This window comes from Clavelina lepadiformis, chromosome 1 (genome assembly GCF_947623445.1).
Source record: "Clavelina lepadiformis chromosome 1, kaClaLepa1.1, whole genome shotgun sequence".
Taxonomy (NCBI): domain Eukaryota; kingdom Metazoa; phylum Chordata; class Ascidiacea; order Aplousobranchia; family Clavelinidae; genus Clavelina; species Clavelina lepadiformis.
Window position 1 is genome coordinate 25,298,391 of NC_135240.1, and position 25,728 is coordinate 25,324,118.

Consider the following 25,728-nt stretch of genomic DNA (forward strand, 5'->3'; position numbering starts at 1 on the left):
TGACATACGTCTGAAGCCGACTAAGAGAGCAATTTATTTTGCCACAGTCACATGGCAAGTGATACATTCCGTATAGCATTAGCGAAGACGTTGTATAGAAAATTTACATTTACGTCAACAGCAGAGAAAAACAACAAAATTGGAATTCCACCATGATTACGCAATAAATCACATATACCACTTGGTCTACTTGCACTCAGTTGTACCCACTGGTTTGTAAACCTCTATGTACAACAACAGACTTCTCAATTCACGTGCCTGAGCACAAAATATTTTTGTTGTGGATGTCGTCTTCTCTCTCCCTACGCCGTTATACCCAACCAACGCAATGCGCTTAATGATGACGTCCTTTTTTGAACAACAAAAAGTTGAGACGAGTGCGAGTGCCAAGCAGCTGTTAATAGTTTTCTATCTGTGAGATTTGCTTTCTTTCGCGCTCCAGTGAACTTTACCTTCAATGTTTCGCCATAGCTATACGAGCAACTCAACTCTGCTAATTTACAACAGCTGTAAACACGTTTTTTCTGAAAATACGGTCGAAAATTGTCCGAAGCAAACTACAATTTATTCACCTTCTGTCTGCCACTTGCAGTGCTAATTGGAAGGTTCTCCATAAGAATAGGTTATGACGTTCAGTAAACAGAAGCTATGAAGCTCGTGTGCAAACACAAACGAATTATCCGGAGTTTGACGAATCAATGCATCGGTAGATGCAATCGACATTTCAATTTAGATCAAGATTGTGACTCAAATTAACGAAAAGTATCCTTAATGCAGAACCGTTCTCTAAATAAAACCATGAACCACAATATACTATCACGTAGTGCCGCTTTTAGCAAAAAGTGCGGAGAATATTTGCTTTAATGATAATTTTTAAAGCGGGGTTTTATTTTTAATACCAACCTCGTGCCAGGTAAACTAAATATATCACCAGAAAGGTTATTTTTGAATAACTCTAAATCGTATTTAACCAGACTACTAATAATAATAATAATGGTTGTCACATGTACCAACTACATGATGCAGCGTTTGTGCGAAATACAACTTTCTAACCAACCGCTTAGATCAAAATACTAAATCAAGTTATTTTGTTCACACATGAGCAAATGTTTTTTTTTCAGGTAACATTGCAGCAATGTTAATAATTGTTATTATTAGGTGGGATAGACCGATAGACAACAAGACGACTACCTTTCTCCAGTATCATTACGATTGTTTTTTTTATATCGATAATGTGAGGTAATTGCTTGCAATTATCGCGTACAGTTGACGCACTTTTAACTGTTAAGCGAGGGCAAAGACATACAAATTAATTCATTAAGTGCAATGAATTTTATTGCTTCAGCTAAACGTTGGGTGCATACGATTATGCAGAAACGACATTCTCCTTTGAGTTATGTTTTTCTTTCGCATACCAAACGCTGGCTCAACCGCTTATATTGGCAGTACGTCCCGATCGGTCACACATTGCAGCCAGCATGTTACAAATAAATGGTAATCCAACCAATTTTAATGGCAACAAATTTTGAAATATTAGTGTAAAATATACGGAAAAGGCATGTGTACAGTTAACTTAATTATTTCAAAACGACTTCGGGTAACTTAAAAAGTGTAAGGCTTAAATCGACTGGGTTAATGGCAGTGAGATGTCGATGAGGCAAGGGAAGACTACATATAGTAGTAGGTGTTAGAAACGTTTAAATAACCACAAGTACACTTAGTCATCAGATTACGCTAAAGGTTAACCGATATCTCGTGCAGAAATTTTCCACACATTGCCAAGTTTATTACATTGTAAAAGAATAATGTCTCCAAGACCATCGTGTTTAATATTCGCTCACGACCGTAGCTTGCTAGATACAACTTTTGAAACAACTCGTCGACGAAGAATGAGAAGGTAAGACAGTGTGCGGTAATTGGTCAAGTTACAATACCATACATAGAAGTAATGTCTGCGGTCATTTTCTTGCATTAATTTACGCCAAATGTATTTTAACTTCAGGCATACGGTTAACGCCAATGGAAAGTTTGCAAAGCGTTCCTAAAACTTCTCAGAGTTTTTAACTTAATCTGATGAGAAACCCACAATCAGCTTAGCGCGACTAGTCTATATACAGTACAACAACACGAATTAAGCCTGTGAATTGAACAAAATTAAAACTGAGTAGTGACGCAAAATTTTAGGACTTAAATACTAAGGCGACACGTCTACTGATGACCACTAAAATTTTTGTTAAATCGGAATTTTTTTAAAGTTTTACTTTTTAAGTCAATAATTTGCGGTTGCAAAGTTTTCTACTTCTACGAAAATTATGATGTGAATGATAGTATGTCAGGTTGATAATAATCAATTTCATGTAAAATGTAAGAAACCGGTTTGTTACAAAAATCGTGGCCACAAAGTTAGAATGTCTATCACTGCCGATTAATTATACTAAGTTATGTTGAGCATTATTGTGATTGAACACATTTTCTCTGCAGAAATCGACTATTTCTTGATAGAAAGATTCGAGAAAAAGAAATCGTATATTTTGAAAAAAATCTTATTATGACACGGGAAGAAATGTCAGCATGTGCCGACGAAAACAAAACGGTATGTTTTCTAGAAGAACATTTTACAAGTTTCGAACTTTTTTATGATATATACTAACTATACAAAGCATAGAAATCAAATAAAATATCATGCAAGTTAAATTTGCAATAGCAAAATAGCTAATAAACAGCGTCTTTTCAATAGACCAAATTAATTGTGGATGTCACGGCCCAGGTGAATCAACTGAGAAACATGTCAACGATGATCCAAATCGAGATCCGAGAAAATGAAAGACTTGGAGCGCACATATACGACCTAGCAAAAAACATGTGTAGCGACAGGGAACAAGAAAAATATTTCATTTTCGTGAAGGACGTTGACAAAATCGTAAATCTTCTTCTCTCGCTAACTGGAAGATTATCGAGAGTAGAAAACGCCATAAAAAATCTTCCGATGGACGCAGAAAAAGACGAACTGGTAGGTAAAAATTTGCGTATGGCTAGCTGTGTCAAAGTTGATACACAATGGAGTCTGTTGAACAATTTTACAGGTTAATCAACACCTTATTGTAACATGAACTACTTGTTTAGATTTGCTTGTGCAAAAAAAGGAAAAAGCTTAGCTATCAATATGTCGACGCCAAAGAACTCAAAGAAAACTGCGACAAAAGAAAAGAAAACATTTGCCAAATACTTTCTCATCACTTTAGTGAAATTCAGGTTGGTTTCTATTCTGTCAATCGTCAGTTTTTTCGACCTTTTGCCTTTGAGAAAAAGATAACGAAATAAAAAGAGGAAACGATAGCCTTACAAGTTAGGATTCTTACTCACATTATGGCACTTATTTTGCGCAGTTTGCAAACTTTCTGCATTACATCGAAGTCAAAACGGCACTGATCATTGAGCAAAGACAGGTTGACGAAAAAATTAAACTGAGCGAGGACCACATTAAGATACTTCGGGACAGTCTTCCAGAAACGTTCAACTAAAGAATGATAACACTGGTCTACAAATTTCAACTTTTTTTTTCAGGTTTGGGTTTTGACAACTGATTGTAGCTAATTTTGGGGCGCTGAATCCGAAAATGAACTCAGATTTTCTCTATCACATCAAGTTTTCTTTCTATCGGTGTCATTATTTTATGAAATTGACCAATTTTACCCTTTTTACAGTAAAATGTCAAATATAATTATTTTCTGACAGCTATAAACTTTCAAACATAGAGATATTTTTGCACTAAATTCATAAATTGGTTCAGATTTCCTCTAAAATAAAAAAAATCCTGTTATGATATCATAATAGGACATAGTTGAAATTGCTCGCGTAGAGTTTTTCCATGCTGGCTTGAACTCCCTGTCTTGGCTTCTCAGGCGTTATCTGTGGGTCAGCTGCTATCTCTGTGCAGCTGGAATATCGTAGGAAGACAGCTGGTGGGAGTAGATTTGACTTAGTAATAAATTCTTGCTTAGTAAGGAAGATTTATTTAGAAGTTTCATAAAGCACATGTACATTGTACAGACCAACATCAGAGTTCAAGCTGAAAAGTGGTTTGTAGAAGGAAAAGGTATTTTCATACTATATAAGTTTGAGTTCAAGTCGGTTAGAGTTTTTGGTATAGTGGTGTTTCTGTGGAAAAACTTGCTCTTAGAAAACTACTAACAAAGAAAGGTTATATTTGATCTCAAGCTATGTCTGCTTCCAGCAAAAGAAGAAAATGTTGTAATGATCCGGATATATTTTGTTACATTTGTGGATGCTTCATGTTGAAGTCTCAACAATGCAATATTACCACGTTTGTAAAAAGGGCATATCTTGCTTACTTTAAAGTCAAGTTAGGGGACCAGGACAAAAGCTGGGCTCCTCATAAAGCGTGCAAGACCTGCGTTGAATGTCTGAGAAGTTGGTCGCAAGGAAAAGGTTCACAAATGAAATTTGGAATACCCATGATTTGGCGAGAGCAACGAAATCATGTTGACGATTGTTATTTTTGTCTTGTTAGTGTGAAAGGGTATAACAAAAAGAGTAAACATCGTTTGAAATATCCAAATCTGGATTCGGCATTGCGGCCAGTTCCTCACAGTGATGAAAAGCCACTGCCAGTATTTATATCACTTCCAGAACTATAACTATACTTATATCCTTCCATTTTTTGGGAAACAGAAAAGCAGAAAATTATAAAGATCTCTTAAGGGAGCTACTGCTTAGTTTTGAAGATTTGGGATGCAGGATGAGCATCAAAGTTCACTACTTGAAGAGCCATGCGGATGAGTTTCCAGAAAACCTTAGGAAAGTTAGTGAAGAACAGGGTGAACGTTTCCACCAGGATATTAAAATTATGGAGGAACGTTATCAAGGTCGGTGGGATTGTCATATGATGGCCGACTATTGCTGGAGTTTGAAAAGAGAAATTCCAGATGCTGCTCATAAAAGAAAGTCCCTCAAAAGAGCATTTTTAAGCTTATAAGTGAAGAGTTCATATTTTATGAAAGCTCTTTTGTTGACTGTTTCTGAACTCGCCCTGCCCAAGTCCCTTTGAGTCAATCTTTATTTTGGCACTTTGCTATTTCTGTGTGTGTCTTCAGAATTTCTGCACTCCGTTGTCTATGTGCATATTGTGTGAACTGTAGGCTATAATTCAGATAATACCTTGTCACTGTCCTATCGACAGGTTCGTCAGCATAATGTAGCGTTTCATGTTATTATGGTTGCTCTTTTGTATGCCTATTTTTTATTCCAAAACATGAAATTTTAATAAAGACAACGCAAATTTGTGTGAATATAATATAGAATGCTTGTTTGCTAATTAAAGCTAGATTATTGCAGGTAAAACAGTGTTTATTGCATCAGAATTCCTTGTTTTGACAACAGAGGGGGGGCAAAAATTGATTTTTTTCAAAAATTAGGGATATTTCATATCTCAAAAACGTGATGTGATAGAAAAAATCTGAGTTCATTTTCGGATTCAGCGCCCCAAAATTAGCTAAAATGAGTTGTCAAAACCCAAACCTGAAATTTTGTGTAGACCAGTGTAATTTTTCCTTAAAATGACCTGGCCTTGAATATTGTGTGGAAAATGTGCTATGCAAAAGTTATGCGTGAAAGAAGTGATATAACACATAAACATACGTGAACTTAAATCTTATCTGTTTTCCTATTGTTGTTTAAATTATAATTACTGCCCACTATGTCGTATAATTTTATGCTTTTTTATTATTTATTTGAAGTATTACGATATTGTCAACTGTATTGTAATAAAAACCGAACAAGATTTTTGTGTGTTTACTATTCAAAAACATGCACATTATCTGAAATCTCACCAAGCAAAGAATTAACGTATAGTTGGTGAGTTTATAATTGAAAACGTGACGGTGATTTCATAGTTAACATGAAACAAAAACAATACCAACTGATGACAAAAGTTGTTTTGTAGAAAAATTTACCAAGTATTTCGGTCACTATAGACATAGAGGGTTCTTCTCCTAATTGTGAGCAATTAAACATATTTCTCCTCACACAAATATAGGCAAAAAGAATAATGATAAATATTGATACATAAAGCAATTGTTGTACAATATTTTACCGAATGATACGATTCTGAAACTGGGTAATCCCATTATTGACATAAGTTTCCTCTTAAACTTGACAATGACAATTTTGTTGTAGTCATTCCTTTGTTAGTTTCGTATTGACAGGAAGTGTGTCTAGTTTCTTACCAAACTAACCAAGAAATTTTAATTGGCAGGAAACACAACAACCTTGCGACATTATTATTGCTGGTTTATACTGTAATTGTATTAGTTCTCTGCTATTAGCACGATAGCCGTTAAGTTTCCAAACGTCATTGACGCATGTTACCTAACAACAAAACAACTTACGACATCAACGTTGTGGCGAAAAGTGTGGAAGCATAATATGGAGAAGTAGAAATCGCAACTTGTTGGTCTACAAGAATTTGAAGTCGTATTCTTAACAACTACCAAACTAGATAAGTGTATGGAAGAAACGCCCTCTTAATGCCAAACAGGATATCACACAACAAAATAAATTGTTTAATTGATAATACTTTAGACATTACATCACCTATCTTTATAGGTGTATTTTAAAAGTATCTGCTTCAGGCGATTTTCATTAAAGAAGCGAGTTTCATTTGCCTTTTCGTTTATTATCTCTAGCAGTACATCAATTTTTAATTTACAAAATGTCATTGACACAAAGTCAATTGCCTCGATCAAAAAGAAAGCGTTTTCAAAGGAAAATGTCGACATGAATGTAAAACTTTCAACTTGGAATATCCTAAAAGAAAAACAACAGAAAAACTGTCTTTTCTGTTTCCATATATAAATCAAATAATCTCGCATCTGAGAGTAGTATAACTAAAGGTTAATATGAAGATCGCATGCGTTTTACGCATAACAAAACTGCACCGCTTAATTCCCCAAACTGATAAGCCCCAATTAACACCACCATACAAGCACCAGGGCTCATGTTGCTCAATTACACGGTTCGTAAATCATTTAACAGTGACCTGTAAAACGTTCCGCAATAAGTCAAGATAAACTCACACGCGTTTGGATATTTTTGGTAACTGGTAAATATAATGGGGACTGCAGAGTGCGAATCGAATGGGTGGGTTATGATAAGTTTCTATTTATAGACGCCCAAGCGGCTTAGCTGAACTACGAAATTCGAACTGGCGTAAACTTGCACTAACCAAGTTCGACAAGAGTTTGTTGATAATGTCGTTTGCCCAAAATGCGTTAAGTTTTCGTAAACATGATTTCTACCAAAAAAAAACAATATTTACCTATCATAATCTTGGGTAAATAAATACACACTGCTCATAGAGGTTAATTAATGGTTAAGTGAATAAGTTACGTCATCAAATCAAAAAGTTTTTACGCAACACACGCGTCATGATAAAGTATAAACATACGTAGCCAGCAACCGGAACAAAACACCAAACAGGAATCGGTGGCGGTTCAATGCCATGAACACAACTGCATTTTATGCAAGACCGAAGCAAGCATTGCAAAAAGTGCACTCAATCTTTAACAGAGTAAAATTGTCTTCTTTGGAACCAGCCTGCGTATAGAACAGAACTTCATTGCTATAACCATAGACATATTTTTTGTGCATTCATGAAACATAAATATATGTGCTTAACATATCCTACTGATGACAGTGAAAAGATCAATAGCATATCTGACGTCAGCCGATGGCACGTGGCCGGTAACTTTTGCAGTAACATCCGGTAATCGGAGCTTTTGGTTTTTGATTCATCTATCTTGTACACAATGGCAGTGTTGTGACACATTTATCAACAAGAAATAATGTCGAAGTTGAAATATCTCAAACACTATCTAGTCATTAAATCGTTTGATCCGATAGGAGAGCGCTTAGGCTTAAGTAGATGTGCATGTTTTCAAATAGTTTCACCAAGGCGGGCGTGAAAAGCCTATCTCTACTGTTATCGTCGAGTCGGTATGTTTAATGACTTCCGACGTTATGCACAATGTCAAGCATAATCAAGAATGTGGATCTGTGGAAGAGATTTTGAAATAAGAAACAAATTTGATATCTACTGATAGGTGTTACATATTTTAACCGGCAATAACGTTACTGATAATAATTGATAAAATCTTATAATTAGATTTTTGCATATTATTTCCGACACAACTTGTCAAAATCTTTTTTGTTTTCTTGACTGCATGGAACGTACCAAGGCCTTGATTATCGCCACAGAAGTTCAACTAACATGAGATTTTTTGAAATAAATGAGCTTATGACATCGTAGTTTTTATCAGCATTGATACATATCAGTCAGAATTCGCTTGATCAGGACCATGTTAATTGGAAAAAAGCTGTGCTGTTATTTTTGTTGTAACAAAATATCATTTTCTGACTTTCAAAAGCTGCTACGAAAACGAACACGAAAATCCCAATTTCACAGGAAATCAAGCAGAAGTGAGCCACAGAATCTGCAATGCTTTACAAGGAAGCAATATGACGTACATGACGGAATACAAAAAATAGGCTATGTAAGAATATCATTGACTTCATATTAACTTTCAGAAACTTGGGGATTTGATTATGGCGTCAGTTTCGTTTGGTTATAAAGTAAAGTAGGTATAAAGTAGGCATAAAGCGCGGTATTTGCCTTATATAACATAACAGTACGCATTGGGTAGACATGTGCGCTTTGATGCACAACTAACATGACAAAAAGATTTAACACTGATCGTGGACAAGATGCTTTGCAGTGTGACGATAACCGTCAATAACTACGCACAATGTGATTGCAGAGACAGCATTTTCTTCATTTCCCTTACATCCATTGAAGATGAGATGAACACAATAATATGCCATTACGTTGGGCGATAATCGAAAATGGAAATTAACTATTGGTATTAACCCTAAACGAAGAAAAGCGGAAAGTTCGAGAGTATTAAACAAATAGTAATACATAACAATAAACAAAAAAGCAAGCTCGTTGAATGTCTTGCTTAGCGAATTATTCGAAACTGTACCGAATTCTTTTCGTGCCCATGCTTGCTTTATATGGCATATATAGTATGGACAAAAATTTGTAGAAAACGACGAGGAGAAATGTGAGGTGAATTATATAAGACAGAAGCGCGTAAAGAAGTGTGGCGGAAAGAACGCTAAGCACTTCTCTTGACCATAAATAGACAACACTTTTCTAAGTTGACGGTAAAACAATAAAAAAAACAATCATCTCCAATAAGAAAACAAAACTAAAAGAAAAAGGAGCATTGATTTCTCAAATGAGCCCACGCCTTCTTCTGATATTGCATCATCAGAAATATATTTGCTAAAAGTTGCAAAATGAAATACTTCCGGGCAATAAAACGTCACCTAATCCGCAGGACTAGGTTATTATATACTTTGTAAGTACGGAGAAAGTACGTTATATTTCTTTTCTTAAGATGGCAACGCCTACACATATTCAAAGTGACCACTGGAGGACATTTCTGGTTGCAAATCTTGACAACGAAACGGTGCCAAGTTAATGCCAAAGTAATCTACAGCTTTCGCGCAAGGTCACAATTGCGCTCCCATGTGTACCGAACGATGAGGAGAAGGGAACAATGAGGGATAAAAAAACAGTGACTTTAATACGTTAAACTCCAGTTCATTCACTTCGTTGTACAGTGAGAGGTAAATGACTGCTTTTATTTGAACAAAGAATCATAAAACCACGTTGTTTGCGAAACACACAAGTATTTCACATCTACAAATAAAAATCTTGTTAATTAAAGTTTCCTTTCTTTTTAAATGTTTCTGCTGCAAGACAGTGTAGTCAGACAATACCCAACTTCCGCAAAACAATATGCTCCTGAAAAAACATACAATAGTCAATGCTAACGACAACAAAGAGGGAACAGCTTTTTATCATTTCCGGAAACATTGTATAGACGAAGCATCGTGGTGATAACAGTTGCAGTGACATTATACGAGATACCAATTAAATGCATTCCTCGTACCCCAAGTTATTAGTAAACGATAACAAAACAAACTTGTCGGAACAGCACAACATATCATACGTTAGACATCGATTAATAAGTGATTACAACAAATTCGTCTACAGTTGCCTGATTACTTCCAAGTAAAACTACATTCTCATCACTTGAAAAAGCCTTGATCAGATATCAAGGAATGTAATGAGCGTGCAATTTTATGATGCTAATGATCACTAACAAAGTTGACAAGACCCAAACATAAATTTGCAATCGAGTAGTACATTAATAATTTGGTGACAAATGGGGTATAAACACCGCATGACAGATGAGGCATGACACAAGGATAACCCACAGAACGATACTAATGCAAAATCCCCACATCATACTAATTATCTGCCAGAATAGTGTTTGTAGGAACCTATAATTGGAACCCAAAATGATTAACAAAGTTGCAAACGCATATAAGCCTTTAAAAACCTATTAAACAAGACTTAAATGTAAGAAATTACATGACAAAACACGCGTACAACCGAAGACAATCCATTATTTGAATTCAAAAGCGTGAAACTTGACGTCATTATGATGAACTGTCGCATTGAGTCGATCATTAGAAGTAGTGGACAAATGCTTTTTACCATATTAAGACTAAATTCGAGAGAGTGACTGTTTTCTACCTGCATGTTAAATAAACGAAGACGGTGCGTCAATCTGCTTTTAGGCGAAATTGCGTAATGATGAATCCGGTTTAACAGTTAGTTTAAGACACAATAGGTAAGAACTCTCGAAGAAATGTTAGGAGTAAATATTTCTGTTTCAACAAAGTATATTTTGTGTAAACACAGATCGTTCTGGTGCAATGACCCAGCAAAGTCGTTATTTACACAATTCTCGCAGTTGGAACCAGGAATCAGACATCAGTTGAATTTGAGGGCGATATGAGGTTATGGCCTCCGTGTTGTTGTCTGTTGCTTAACGCATTGAAATCTTGTTTACCAGTGTTTCATCTAAAGTCGTATCTGGAAAACATTTGGTGAACTCGGTTTGCTTTAACAGGCGCAGCGTTTACCTGAGCGTATCAGGTACGTTTATCTGAGTTATTAAAAAAAAACATAACTTAACTAGTGATACTTGACATGTTTATGAATGATAAATTATTATCATAGATGCAACCGAATTAAAACTTAAGGCTCTCACACTGACGTAGTTAGTAAAAATCATAATCACCAACACAATGTTCTCATAACATAGAAAATGAAATCATAAAAGGTATGATCCCATTCTTTTTACCCTACTGATGTCATCATTATAATCACAGGGCCTTGCTGATGCAACTATGTTTCTGGTAACGTATAACATTGGAGAAAATGTATGAATAATAGATATCTACTCGTGTTAATTACAATTTGTGCACTGGATTTCAGCTTTTGCTGGCACCCAGGACGTTAACTGAAACACTTTCTGTGGGTCTAAAACCGATGTCGCACTTCTGCGCTAGATAGGCTATTTACTAATTCGTTGCAATAGCAGCGGCGTTCTATTACCAGCTAATAGTTACGCGACGTTGGTTGATTTCGCGGACAAACACACGAGGTCATTTCGTAAAAAAAATAAGAAAACGATTTTTGGTAGAGGACAAATTAACGCATTTCACTTAATGTGCTGAAAAAGTGGCGAAATTGGTGTGGTTGAACTATTTTCGTGGTGGTGGAAGTGGTACCTAATTTGTAAAGAAAACAATAATTTTTGCAAATGACCTATTTGAGAGCGGGGTAGCATGCACCATTTAGTGTTTTAGTGAAAGTCGGTTTAGACAAGTAACGCTAATCCCAACAGCAAACATCCTGACTATGAAAAAGTGAAATCAACTTCAAATTAAATCCCCTTCCGTTTTGCTAATCTACCCTTAATAACAACAAATGACTTTTCAGTTTAGAGCAATCGAACTTTTGACCATGTTTCGCATTCCTTACAACGAAGTGGAGTAGCCGTGACGTCATGCAGTTGTAAAAACGTGTCAAAGCGACGATGTTATTTTATTACACCCATGGCGTTTCATTTGCGTGCGAAGTGCCTTGGCTGAGCAAAATAAACAATATTGCCTCATGCAATTTTTCAAACAGGTTTCCTTGAGTTTGCGTGCAAGCTACAACGAAGTTTTATTATTATTATACCCAGCTAGCCAGTTCAGAGTACGATAAAGAGGATTTAGATTAAGTGATCTTTCTATCGCCAGACAAGAGAGCATTTGCATCGATGATTGAGTTTGAGGGTGTCACAGCTGCATGATAAGCAAGATGTATTACATGAGCGCACCTTACTCAGGAAAAAAGATATACTGCGAGGAACTTGTCATTTTTATTCGAAGTCTTTTTGTCAACTCGTGACATTGTTCGTCAGTAGGAGTTGAAGAGATTGTGGTTATGGCAGCTAGCAAAACAAAATGTGACCAAAAACCAAACGTAACTAATATTTCATTAGTGACATATTAATACACTAACAGTATTCTATACAAATAGTTATAAGCGCTTGATCTTCTGATGTGATTATTTTGATTGATTAAAATGATGATTAATCAACAGACAGCAGCCAGACAGTTCATGCACTTGTTATGGCCGATTGTGGAAAACTCATTGAGTAATCACGTGATCATCGAAAGCACTTTTTTTCAAGCGCCCGCCCCATTAAGCCAGCAATGACAACACTGAAAAACGTAGTGACGTTTTTCTACGGGCCTATTTATATTTGGGTTGGCGCCATCATACCATAGTAAGAAACGTTCACTTGCTTGACGTGGTGATATCAGGGATACGTACGACACAAGGGAACGCGTTTTGCCAAGATGTTTGAAATCTTTAAAGGGTGACAAAGAGTACACTCAACATACATGACGCGAGTTATTGTCACATACGCGAAGGTAGCATCATCCTTGCTACAGGAGTATAGCACTGCTCAGAGGTTAATAATAATTATCTTTTTTTACAGAATAATATTTCTTCAGCTAACATAGCAAACGTTAATACAGAGTAATATTTCTTCTGCATAAGTGAATATCTTAAGACTACTTTATTTGAGCTAGCTTTATCACCATATCGTGATGGCCCCTCGATCAAACAGACTTTTGTATGTGTCATGTCCATCGTCGCCAGGTACATTATCACCCCCTGGATCACCACAGTGGTGCCAAGTTGCTGGATTACTGCAAACAAGGTGGGTTAATTGGTACTTTCAACGGTCATGTAGACTCCTCACGCAAACAAATTCATTTGCTGTAAATATCGGTTTTCAAAAAATTGCAACTGTGCAAAAAAATAGCATGCCACTGTTACAAAAGTTTGTACAAAGAACTACACTATTTATCGCATTCAACAAGGTTTGCCTTTCAGTGCGATTGAATTACTTTTACTGGCGGTGATTGACAAGTCAGGTTTCAAGCTTAGTAAGGCTTACTTATGATGGCAGTGCTTTTAACAACTTGCACTTTAAAAACGTGTTGTAATCCCTAACGCTCTCAAATCCGTCTGTGTGCTTTCTTAATGCTAGGCACTGTTCACGAGCTTAACGTTTCGTGATTGCAGTTTCTTAACTTCACTGCTTCAAGTTAAGCAAATAACAAGGTTAGTTCGGATTTAAAGCCTAAATTAATCGGTTGTAAAGTTTTAATACATAAACCTACACGACATAGCGCCAAGAACCATATCATTACCCATCTACTGGCGCCACAATCGATTTTACAGAAAACGACCAGATAAGCGTTGTGCAGGAAACAGTATCGCTGAATGCAGCATTAGACAATTAATACAGCATAAAACGTGATCAATTTTAACAGATTACATTAATGCCACATTAATTGGTGGAAATGAAGTAAAAATTAAATTAAATGTTTTTGATCTAACAGTGGAACCCCATACAACGAGACATTTTCCGCCTCCTCGCAAAACCATTACAGGTCGGCAGCCTCTAAAGCACAGATCTTGTTTCATGTTCAAAAAAACATGACGATTGATGATGTGGAGGAAAATGAAACGCATGAAAATATTGTTGACAAAAAGGTAAACATTATGAAGTAAATTGTCAATAAAAAAACTATAGCAGCTCTTCGAGTATCTAAAGATATGTCAGATGATATCTCATTCAAATTTCAACTGTTTCGTCAGGTGGAGTTGATTTTACGAATTAAGTCAAAACTTGAGGACCTTGAGTACATGAAAGCTCTTCTAAAAGTGGAAATGAGAGAAAACGAATGTTTAGGAAAGCAGATTCACGAACAAGCTAAGCGCGCTTGTACACAAAGGGAATTAGAAAAATACAACATCCTGGTTCAAGATATCGATAAAGTTATTAATCTGCGACTTTCAATCATCAGAAGACTTGCGTGTGTGGATAACACGATAAACATGCTGTCAACTAGCGCAGACGAGCAAGAAGTGGTAAGGCCGACACTGACTTACAATTATATGGATTTCGCATAAAAACGTTGGTTTTTATTGAAAAAACTTTTCACTTAATAGATTGATTGAACTTACAGAGACTTCTCTATCAAAAACGTGACAAACTTAACAAGCAAAAAGAAGAAGCGGAAGAACTGAAATTAAACAGCGATAAACGGCAAGCTTTGGTATCATCGATCCTTGCTGGTCATCTCGACAAAGAGCAGGTGAGAAAAATCAGAACGTGAATAATTTTAGACCGCCACAAACAATCCCGTTCAAGTATTCACTTCCTTCCTACTTCGTCACAGGTCGATTATCCTAATCACCTCCTTTATTACGCAGTTTGCAGATTTCAAGCACTACATAGAAATGAAATCTACTCTGATTGCTGAACAACGCGAACTTGATGAAAAATTTCGACTGGGCGAGGAACAGGTGCGATGTTTATATGATAGTTTGTCGGAAGATTGGCAACTATACATCGACCAAGTGACAGCGGAAAAATGATTTCGAAAGTAAAAGGAAGATCCATCCACACTAAGGGTGAAGGGTTCTCGTCAAAAAAGGCAGAATAAGCTGTATAGGCTTTAGATGTCATGACAGTTTTGGTTGGCGTGGGCTTGGTACTATCGAAGGATCGGACAAACGGGTAACGATACCAAGTGGAAGAACTGGAAGTTGTCACCGAATTGGGTCGCACTTTGCTCTACCGTCAAAAACTACCTAAAAGACTATAAAAGTGCTTTGAATTTCTTGCGTTTTCATTAACGCTCAGTTTAATATCCGCGAGAGTATTATACGTCGTACATGTCAGTTTTGCATTTTATACGTCTTGGGCTAACTAAGCACCCTGTGATTTATTCATTTCATAGCAGTGAAATAAAACATACTCATTTGAAATGGACATCATCAAAAATAATCACAAACTTCACTCCCATATCGTGAATGAGATCAAATTAGTGAAACCTGTTGATGTACTGGTTATACAGCAGTAACAAGCAAGTAATAAGCACTAACCTACAAGTATAACAAGTGACAGATATGTTCCAGTCCAGTGAAAATAATACATTCAATATAAGAAATAAAACATTGCTGCTCAACAAGTGAGGGCGTTCAGAGTTTATAGGAAGGTAAACTCTTTGTTACTAGCGGCCGTAGCGGGTCGAGGCTGGTACAAAAACTTTATTGTAATATAGTCAATGCCACAGTACTTTCAAACATCAACATTTCCGCCAAATTTGGGGAATATCAGCATTGTTTACTTCTTGTCTTTCAAGTTAGTTTTTGTACCGAAATAAAACCGTGAAGGCCTTACGTACATACTGTATCATACAGCCAAATAAGGGCGTTACGCACAACAAGTGACATACCTAATTGACAGCCAAGCCACAGCAGCCAATAAGCGCATTGAAGCAACTAACACACTTTCCACACATGCAGAAAATAGCTAGTTCTACGCGATCGCGCCTTAGCTATGACGAGATTAGCGCTAACTATAGCGTGCAGCTAGGCAAAAATATTGACGTCATAAGTTGATTCCGCAGGTTATAATCTTACAAATCATCTGTTACGAGTTTTTTGGACGCTTGGCATCACTACAGTTACAACCTACACATGTCATGAAGCCGTGCCTGGCTCGCCGCCTCAGATCTTAAGTAGGATAGTAACTGGCTGGGATTTGAAGCATCTGACGTTATCATATCTCACTTGTCCAAAGCATTCCCCAGATAGAGGGCGCAGAGAAGCGATAGCACGCGATGTGGTAATAGTATAGGTCAAAAAGATTTCTCATCTTCGCGATACGCGTGGATGATTGGGTTAATACTGGACTCTGTTCTGGTACAAGTAAAATTACAATGTTGCAGTCTTACCCAATATGGTGAAATCACAAGTAATGTGTCAAAAGCGACATTTAGTGCTAAAAGGCCTAAAATCACTTGCTATTTTCGAAGCATAATCATATCGGTAATCTTTCACTCACAATATCTCTGTATTAAACAACTACAACTAACTCGAATTCATAGTAGTGACATCAAGTTAGGGCCTTACTGTACAGGTTCTAGTGGGTGGTTAATATGAAATTGAAGATCCCTGTGGCATATCCTTTGGCATACCACGGCCAATTATCACACCTTATTGTTGTGTGCCAACCACACAAAAAAAGAAGTGTTCCCGTGAAGTCTGCGTTGTTCAATAATACTCGGTATTTTGAAAAGCTCTTATGAATGTTAATTAATAGATATACCAAACAGAAAACTGACGATACGAAAATACATCACGTTTACCAAGCGTTCCGTAACCATTTTTTTTATCTACAAGAAAACGACTTCGCTCTCTGGGTCAACGAATTCGAACGAAAAAACAATCGATTGTTTGCATAAGAAGGTGTATGTCGAAATTACTGCTGTAAGCGTGCCAAATGTCAAACGAAATAGCTTGTTTTCTACTTTCCGGGCATCAAATACGCGTTTGCGCTTTGAGACTGTAGCAAAATACTTTTTCGCTGAGTGGCAAAGTTTTTCGACAAAAAATCAGTCCAGTTTGAAAGCGGACGTGATCAATGCTTTGTAAACTGCAGATGGTCAACATTTTTGTGTGTCATGACCGGAATTAAGGTAACAGAAGACGAAACGGCATCAAATGACACTTAGCAATATAACAAAAGCCAGCGAGTTACCAAATTCTGGACAAACGAAGGAGAAAATAAATAACATTGCTAAATTGGACTTTTTTCTAAACGATATCATAAATGTTTTTGATAAGACGGCTGAATAACTGCCTACACCGCAAGTCACCAATTCCTTAACCCAGTAGCATCTCATGATTTAGCTGGGACTATGTTTAACAAAGGACCATAATGTCGTGGTCACACACAAAAAATCATTCAATTTCTAATCATCTCGGGTGGTAGAATGATTGGCAATTGGCAAAATCTTCCTTACTAATGCACAGCAATCACTCACGGAATTCTTACCAAGCATCAAATACCGTAGTCAAATTTACATTGCAATATAACGATAGCATTATACTCGTAGTATGTTTACGAGATTAATGGGTCTTGCGCGAACAATGACAATGTTTACCACGCAGTTACACACACGGACGATATGGATGCAAGTGCTACGTAAACAACATCATTCTCACGTGTACAGTAAGATTAATCATTTGTATCAACCCTCAATAGTTTAATCATTTCCTTCCTATTGTTGGCCATGATTGCGTCAACAAACGCCATATGTGACGGTTGGATTAGGTATTTGAACAAAGGTAAAGTCTGGTTCGTTTTTTCCGTTTCATTTCGTCATCAAAACTCAACAACATTTTGCCAACTTAAACACAAATAGGATAAACGCTATAACCAACGATCTCAAAAGCGCAACCGAAATGCCTAATCAAAACATACGCGCATTGTCAGTGGCATTCTCCGCATAGCACAATGTTAACGAGTTATAGATCTATTTCTAGTGTAAGATAAATTATATTATCGATGTAATCGATGTATGGTTTAAATGTACCATCTCAGCCAGGTGCCTTTGACTGACACAACAAGCACGCGATATTTTCGACAATTTAGCCAAGGGGCGCAAAAGCCGCGTTAAACATATTTTTAACCGATACAGTGTCCTTCAAAGATCACAGAAAAAATACTTAGCGTCAGTTATTTTTACATATTGTTTGTCATTTTTAAATTTATGTATAGACCGTGAGTAACCTTTCTAGAGTAATCAGAATCTTTACGTAGTTAAGCTGAACATGGCCAGTTATCCACGGTATACATGATGGCATAGCCTTGCAAAAATACTACCGTAGCGCAAACCGTTTTTACCACCACGCAGAGTAAATCACTTCCGAAATCCGACTGCAATCAACCCAGACGTTTTGTACACCTGCGTGCTTTTGTGTATTGCCTACCACCTATTTATATCAACATAAATGATTTATAAATGTTTCTTTTTGTGTGCAGGCTCTTTGGAGCTTAATAGTGACATAACAAACACACAAATAACGCTTACATTACGCTGAGTTAATTTAACGTGAAATAATAAATATTAAGGGTAACATTAGCAATCGTTGATCTACTTTTCTAACGAAGAGGAGTCGCCCAAGTTAAAAAATAAACAAAAGCAATGGTATAACATGGTATCAAAGTATGCACGAAACATCCAGAAATGTGATATAGGCATTGCGAAAAGCTCCTGATTTAATTACCAAAAATAGTAATTTCATTTTAAGCACATTCCCATAAGTCCAATGCTAATATTTTCCGCAGAAAAAAATCATAATCAAGCAACTACTGTTTCAAATAATTTTCGCAACCGTTTTCCAGGACTAGTGATTAGTGCGCAATAACTTGCGGCACCATTGCGAAACGTAAATGGTACCCCGGTTGAGAACCACTCCCCTATCCGAACAGTTAAAAAACTAATTAAAATTAGTTGTGGTGGTAAATTCGACCAACGACATTTTCATAGAAACGCACTAATGGAAGCCGACACCATTTCTGTCGCGGTCAATAATTCGATGCTATAATTGCATCTTGCGTGAGTCAAAGTACACAACAACTAAGATGCAATACTTTCAGTTGCAAAAAACACTTACCACAGGCTCCGTACTGCCACCACAGGTTTGCTGGAAGATAATGTAGGGATAAGAATATCTCAATCAGCTTTCTCTTTGTTTAATTTTTTCTATAGCGCGCGGTTATGTCCTCTAAAGTTTCCTCCAAACTATTAAAAACAATTCATACTTTGTCCCAAAACATGACAAGTATCGGGCTGTTATCGATAACATTATTATGTTTATTTTTGGAGCTGTGACAGATATGTCTCAAAACTTTAAAACATTTGCTATTACCAAACATGTGTAATAAAGTTTCAATTTCTACGTTGCAAAGCCTTTATTTATTTACAGTCCGCTATTCGTAAACAAGCAAATGTATCAGGTATGTTCTACTTGATGAAGAGATGGTAATTTTGTTTCAATTGTCTATTTGTACTGGGACTTGAAAAGATATATAATCAATAGTTATAAGCTGCCTATACGGTTACAGCGTTTTGTTTAAGTTCATCTAAAAGCGTAATTACATAATATGGTCTTTGTAAGTCTGACATGCTTGTTTGTTTTTTTCAGGTAGTAGTTTGACGAAATTTCGCCAGGGGTCAACAGGTGTTTAAGTAGACCTTCAGCTGTACTAAACTGATTCTTCAGAAGTTTCCAAGACGCGGCGTATAGGTATAGTGACCAAGTTTATGCAGTTATTTTATGTTTAAGAAGACTATACAAATATATGTCCAACGTTAGAATAATTAAACTTTTTATTATTGTCGCTCTATAAAGCGCTGTTACTTCGCGTGCCACAAACATGTTCAAAACAATCGAAAAGCTTCTGTATCACATGGGTAATAAAGATGAATTGAAATATTTACTTGTCTTCGGAGTTTAATGTTTAGATAAGAAGTATCGCGTCATTTAGTATTGCAACTTTAAAAAAATGGTGCTTTAGCACTAACATGCGGATGGTGTTTGAAGCTGAATTCGATGAGACGATATCAGGCACTTTTCTTAACAAAACGATTGCGCAATAATTTAAAGCTTGTACAATGCTTCGTGGTGCCCGAAAACGGATTACTTTATACATACTCTCCTATTAAAAAGCGTAAAAATAAGGAGATCGCAACAATGCAAAAGACAATAATATATATATATTTTTATTTATAATCTCCCGTTTCAGAAATAAAATTTGGGCCAAAAACAAAATGGGGCTTACACGCCAGAACTTAAGTGTGAATTAAAACGTTTATATCACATCGCTGAAATACGTGCAATAAACAAGGCACATATCATTACCTTTAAAACGCCAATGTCAAAGGAATTTGCGTTTTATTTCATTTACAATTTATTAATTAATCACTGACGTTGTTCGACTTGTTCCTGAAAATCATTGAACGCCAACATAATGGAAATGCTTTTGGCAGACATTCAATTTCGGTTGTTTACTTCGTAATATTCGTGAGCTACCGGTACTTATGTTTTGCTTTCGTACGTTGTGAATATTATTGAAGGTCAGTGCAATTGAATCCATAAGGTGTAAAGAATTATCATAAAGATATTTATATCATTAATAGCGGAATTTTATCCTTATTCTTAACTGTTGAGTTGTTTTGTGCGTTGTCTCGGAACATAAACGTTTAGGTCTCCTTTGCAGTAGTGCTTATTTTGATTATTATTGTTTTATGTAATTTTTTCCTCAGGAAATAAGTTTAATATGTTTGTTTAAACTTAAATAAAGTTTTGCGTTATGATACACATCAACACTCAGTCGAACTAGCCTAATAACTCACTTGGAAAATAATGAACAGAATAACAAGCAAGACACAGTCTTTCAAGTGGAGACAATTTGTAAAAGTAGCTGTTTAGACTGAGCATCTGAATAGATTGAAATTAGAACGGATGGATTTGGCCTTGCAATTGGAATCACCCGCCACCAGCTAACTACGTTGAAAATAGATATAATTAATTCTAACTCACTCCTCAAAAGACTAATAGAAATTTGCAATTTATATATGTATGCGATGCATATACTTTGCATTTGTGGTACCTTTCAGAGTAGTAGTCATAGGTAAGTCGCTACAAATAACCCAGCTAGCACTGTCTTTCTTGCAACATTTTAATTCGACGTCACGATGAACATCACGTTTTTCTTTATCTCACATCGTTAGTGACAAATTGATGTTACGAAGTATAGCCTACAAGTCATTAAGGTAAGGATTTTATAGGAGTATTTACAGAGAAATGTAGCCTCTTAGCACAAACAAGCAACAGGTTTTACTTACGAAACATTTTCGCCTATTGGCTACCTTATCAAAGTTAGACCAACACAAAAGATGTGATTAAAAAAAGACTTAAAGATAAGGTAGCTCCATGAAAATTTAAAGTTAGTTAGAGAAGGAATGGAAGGGTAATTGCGCGAAAAAGCTCTAGCTTCTACAATTTCTGAAAATTTAAAGGTTTGTGCATGGATCACATTTTGTTTCAAGTGGAAATTTAACTTTCTTAGATAAGTGCGTTTGTCTGGATAAAATTAATGGAAATTTTGCAGAGAGCGACTTGAAACTTGACATGTTTAAAGAATAAGAGTTGCTAATCTAGACTACGAAAATTCATTAAAAATGGTAAAAAAAATTTCAAATAACATTTTTTTGGCAAATTTCACACATTGGGTATTTTCGCATATTGCCTAGTCTACAGTTGCAGTTGCTGATACGGAGTTGTTCATTGTTTGATCGAGTTGTAAAAGCAAAATAAGGTTATCCATGTTGTCCAAAAAATTTGTTGAAAGGAAATGGTAATACAAAACTCATTTTGAAATAAGTATGGTTATGGCCGCTACCCAACAGAAGCTTCAATGAGAGTTATGCCCAGATTTGTATTTTAAAATATAAGTGGTCAAGAAAGTATTACAATTTTGTTGATGTCACCAACTTAATTATGGTGTAGCCTGCTATAGAAATCGTCTCCTCTAAATATTTTTGGCATAATCTATTTCAGCAGATTGGCATAAAAATGCTGTTCGGAAAAAAAGTTAAAATCTTAAAACATTTTCAGAGAATCTGTCATTTACCTTCTTAAATACTATTTTATGCTAACACTAGTATAATTAGGAAGGGGGCATAGGGTCATACCCCCTCATAAATCTAACATTTTTACACCAAAGGCCTTTTTACATTTTCAGTCTTTTACGGTTATTGCATTTGTTTGTTTGCGACTACTTTTCAGCTACAACCTACACAGAAAAATGTAGTAGAGTAATAGGCGAGAGTATGGCATTTCAAAATCGATGTATTCTACCTTACAAGTTGTATACGGCGTCTTGAAACTTATAACTATAATTTGGCTGCTGTATTGTCCACATAGATATGAAAATACATTTCGTTTACATGATATGATAATAGATATGAAAATACATTTCATTTTTAAGGCGTTTTAAAGCGGTATTTAAGGCGCAAAAACACAAAATTTTTGTGCTAGCGCATTCTGGATGGGGTGTACGAGCTAAGGAATATTAAAACTACTTTTTAAAGTGTTTTGGCTCCCCTCAATGCAATCCTAAATATGCTGCTACATGCTAACTATAAACAGTTTTACTTGTTAAAACAATATTACAGTGATGGTTATCAGTATTTTAATAATTTCATGCTGACGCTGTTATTTTAAGTAGGGTCGAGTAGCCAGTGTACAAAAAACACTATCTTGCTGATTCAAACCCATATAAATCAAGTTCTACTCAATGTACCACAATAAAATTTTATCTATCACATGCAGAATTTCATCCTGTATAACATACTTATGAACTGTGTCATTCAGCCAAAAACTTTTTAAGTAATTGTAACTTTTTTTCAGTGTACTCAGCTTTTCCTGGAATGGAGCCAGTCAACAAAATTTCCGCCAGTGTACAAAACAAAATTTTTCAGTTTCACACGTACTTGTGCTGAGTTTGCCGCTTTCTGATTGGTGGATTTTTTAAACATAGACATCAGATGTTTTCAGTATTAAATTTTTGAACAAATTTTTATTAGAAAATTCAGCCTTAATCTGCAAAACTTTTCTTCAAACATCACCGGAAAATGTGAGGTAAAATTAACAAATTGTTCCTGTCATGCAGTGGTTAAAGACTTGGTTTACGATGCATGGCAAGTTACACGAAAACGATCGGTATAACAGGAAGTTGCGGGATACTTTAAATAAGCCAAACAAAACATTAAAAACCAACAGTACATATAAGCTGACTACACAAGAATGCTTTCCCTGGGTCTGTTTCCGTACTGGCAAGTAAGGTTTGTGATAAATATATCAATTAATGTAATATAAAATTGTGTACGACATAGAATTCTCGTCTATCGAATCAGCGAAGCATAACACTTTGTGACGTAATCGATGCCTCCCCTGTGCGTGCATTTTGATTTATTCAGTCCTTTTGGTTTCTACGTTCAACGCCGCAACATGTCTTTGTGCTGTTGCTGTCACAATGTTCTATCTTGATTTATTCGTTCAATGAAACTTCAATATAATCAGATTATACAGTTGTCGAGGTGTACAATTGATTCCAAGATTAAGAGAAGCGAAACAACGACCTGAGACTCATTTATCATCGAGGACAGACAACAATTCTACAGACAAACTTTGTAATTGAAGTGGTCGTCCTTACAGGCTAAGGAACGATAAACAATCATTTCATTACAGGTTTATTCTAAATGAAAAAGATCGTCATCACAATATGGGCATATCGTCTCAATTGTTTTTCAATGCAAAGATAAATAAGAATAGGGAAGTAAATCTGTTTGTTAAATATTTTGTTTCAATATATATGTGATCAGTATATAAATACCTTTTTTAACGTATCCAGTATTGGTGAGTGGTGACTACTTTTCCATAGACATGAAGTAACATTAGTTTGCTGTCAAAAACAATTCATTTTGCCTTGGTCGATCTTTTTCGTACACTGGCTTTGCCACAAAAATCAGTCCCAAGCGAAGAAAAGTAGTTAAAAAAGAAACTCATTTAGAAAAGATAGCTTTGTGAATATTTTTTAGAAACATAGAGGCTTGCCTGTATTTTATGGTAGTTGCACAAATTTTATGCAGCTTATTAGTGTTTGTTTGTTAGCTTATATATATTCGACCATGGGTAATTTGTTTCATCGTAACTGTTTGGATGTTATCTAGTGTCAGGCGAGTCCAGTCCTTATAATGCTAAGGCCAAGCCATCAAGTAAGGACACCATAGCAGAGAAAAGGTCATAATCACCACTGTGAAAATGTTTAAAATCATTAATGCGTGACGAATAGGGAAAATTGGCTTCATTCATAGTCTATGCTTCATTCAATGTTGAACCGTCACGATTGCTGGAATTTTGATTGGAATCTATGAAAATTTATCCAACTCACAGATAGCCAGAGATCGAATGATAAATTTACCAGCCAGCCAAGTTACAAATTGTGCTAACTACGAAATGCACTGGGGAAAGATAGAATAGTTGCAAACTTCACTGGCTGTACACCTGCACACTTAAGTTAGCACATCTGTACACCTGAGATCTTGGCAAATCCTGTAATGAAATACAGACTTGCATAGAGGAGGAATTAATGCACAAGTGTGTGAAAAAAGGGCTCTCTAACCTGCGTGTTTCGTGAGATATTACAGTTTTTGCACTGGACATCGATGTAGGCTTGAAAATCAAGTTTTTTTTTAGGTGGATGAGTTTAACGCAATGAAAATGAAAAAGTATATGTACATAAAGACTTGAGATTTGGTGTACAGTTAAAACAGAAATCTTGCATTTTTGCTTACTACCTGCAAAAACTCTATTAGTTTTTTTTAATAACAATTCTTGTTAAAAATCGTACACTGATGGGTACTTTTGTAGATAGGCTGCCCAACCCTATAGTCTAGTTGGGTAATTCTTTATCGACTGAACAATAACAGCAGCTGGATAGCCCAACTAGACCAACAAAAAGGTGTTGTAGTTCATAAAGCTAAACTTGGCACATATGTGCTTAAATTATAATTGCCACCAATGCTGAACCCCTCCACCATATACATCTGGAGCTTCCTATAGCCTAGGCTAGGCAACCTACACATACAAATACAATTATATATTTACGTTTACATGTATATATCTATAACTAACTTAATTCCGGTAAAAACTTTTTGCAAACTTTTACCTTTCATTTTGGCATAAAAATATGTCAGCCATAAATTTTCAGCTAGGCCTAGCTTGATCCAATGATCCTTGATGCAAGCAATTAAAGCAAAAAACAAACGGTTTTCTGGTTCTGGTTTCAAAGAGCATAGTAACCTTTACAAAAATTTTCATATGTTTTCAATCAACAACCACCTTCAAAGGCCAAATGTAAGAACTAAACTTCCTTTCAACATAAAAACCCAAAAGAATCACGTATTCAAGATTCCATTTTGATTTCGTACTGCTGAAGACACATAATCTAAAGTTGATTACTAAATGCAATAGCGTAACAGCACACAATGCTTCCAGCTTCTATAACAATATAAGCAAAGAACTTTTACTAATACAATGAGTTGTACTTTTCATTTCTAACTTTTTTATAAATAAAATTACATACTATCTTATAATATTAAATAACTATGATAGCAGTAAAACAGAGAAATAATTCCTTTAATTTAACAATGTTCTACATCTGGTTACCCTTGCTACAAACGTACAAAGTTAAAAAATCAAAATGGACCGAATTTTCAAATTCATGCGTAAAA

General features: G+C 35.8%; 2 protein-coding genes and 1 long non-coding RNA gene across 4 annotated transcripts; 2 read left to right on the plus strand and 1 right to left on the minus strand.

The window, feature by feature from the left end:
- Positions 1–1,336: 1,336 nt before the first annotated feature.
- Positions 1,337–5,800, plus strand: LOC143451584 (protein Shroom2-like). Its single transcript, XM_076952282.1, has 5 exons — positions 1,337–1,897; positions 2,482–2,593; positions 2,738–3,010; positions 3,124–3,252; positions 3,387–5,800. The coding sequence occupies exons 1-5, from the start codon at positions 1,806–1,808 to the stop codon at positions 3,519–3,521; spliced, it is 741 nt and encodes a 246-aa protein (XP_076808397.1). The 5' UTR covers positions 1,337–1,805; the 3' UTR covers positions 3,522–5,800.
- LOC143451599 (uncharacterized) lies at positions 2,727–25,381 on the minus strand. 2 transcript variants are annotated; one of them, XR_013114884.1, is made up of 5 exons: positions 25,164–25,381; positions 21,042–21,189; positions 20,785–20,935; positions 19,043–19,170; positions 2,727–2,848 (listed from the first exon to the last, which is right to left on the minus strand). It is a non-coding gene; the product is annotated as an uncharacterized LOC143451599 (long non-coding RNA). The 2 variants fall into 2 exon arrangements; XR_013114883.1 differs by lacking the exon at positions 2,727–2,848 and adding an exon at positions 3,134–3,517.
- On the plus strand, positions 12,847–15,360 carry LOC143455622 (protein Shroom2-like). Its single transcript, XM_076955103.1, has 5 exons — positions 12,847–13,220; positions 13,909–14,062; positions 14,168–14,440; positions 14,539–14,667; positions 14,786–15,360. Exons 1-5 carry the CDS (start codon positions 13,108–13,110, stop codon positions 14,948–14,950), a joined length of 834 nt encoding a protein of 277 aa, XP_076811218.1. The 5' UTR covers positions 12,847–13,107; the 3' UTR covers positions 14,951–15,360.
- Positions 25,382–25,728: the final 347 nt, after the last annotated feature.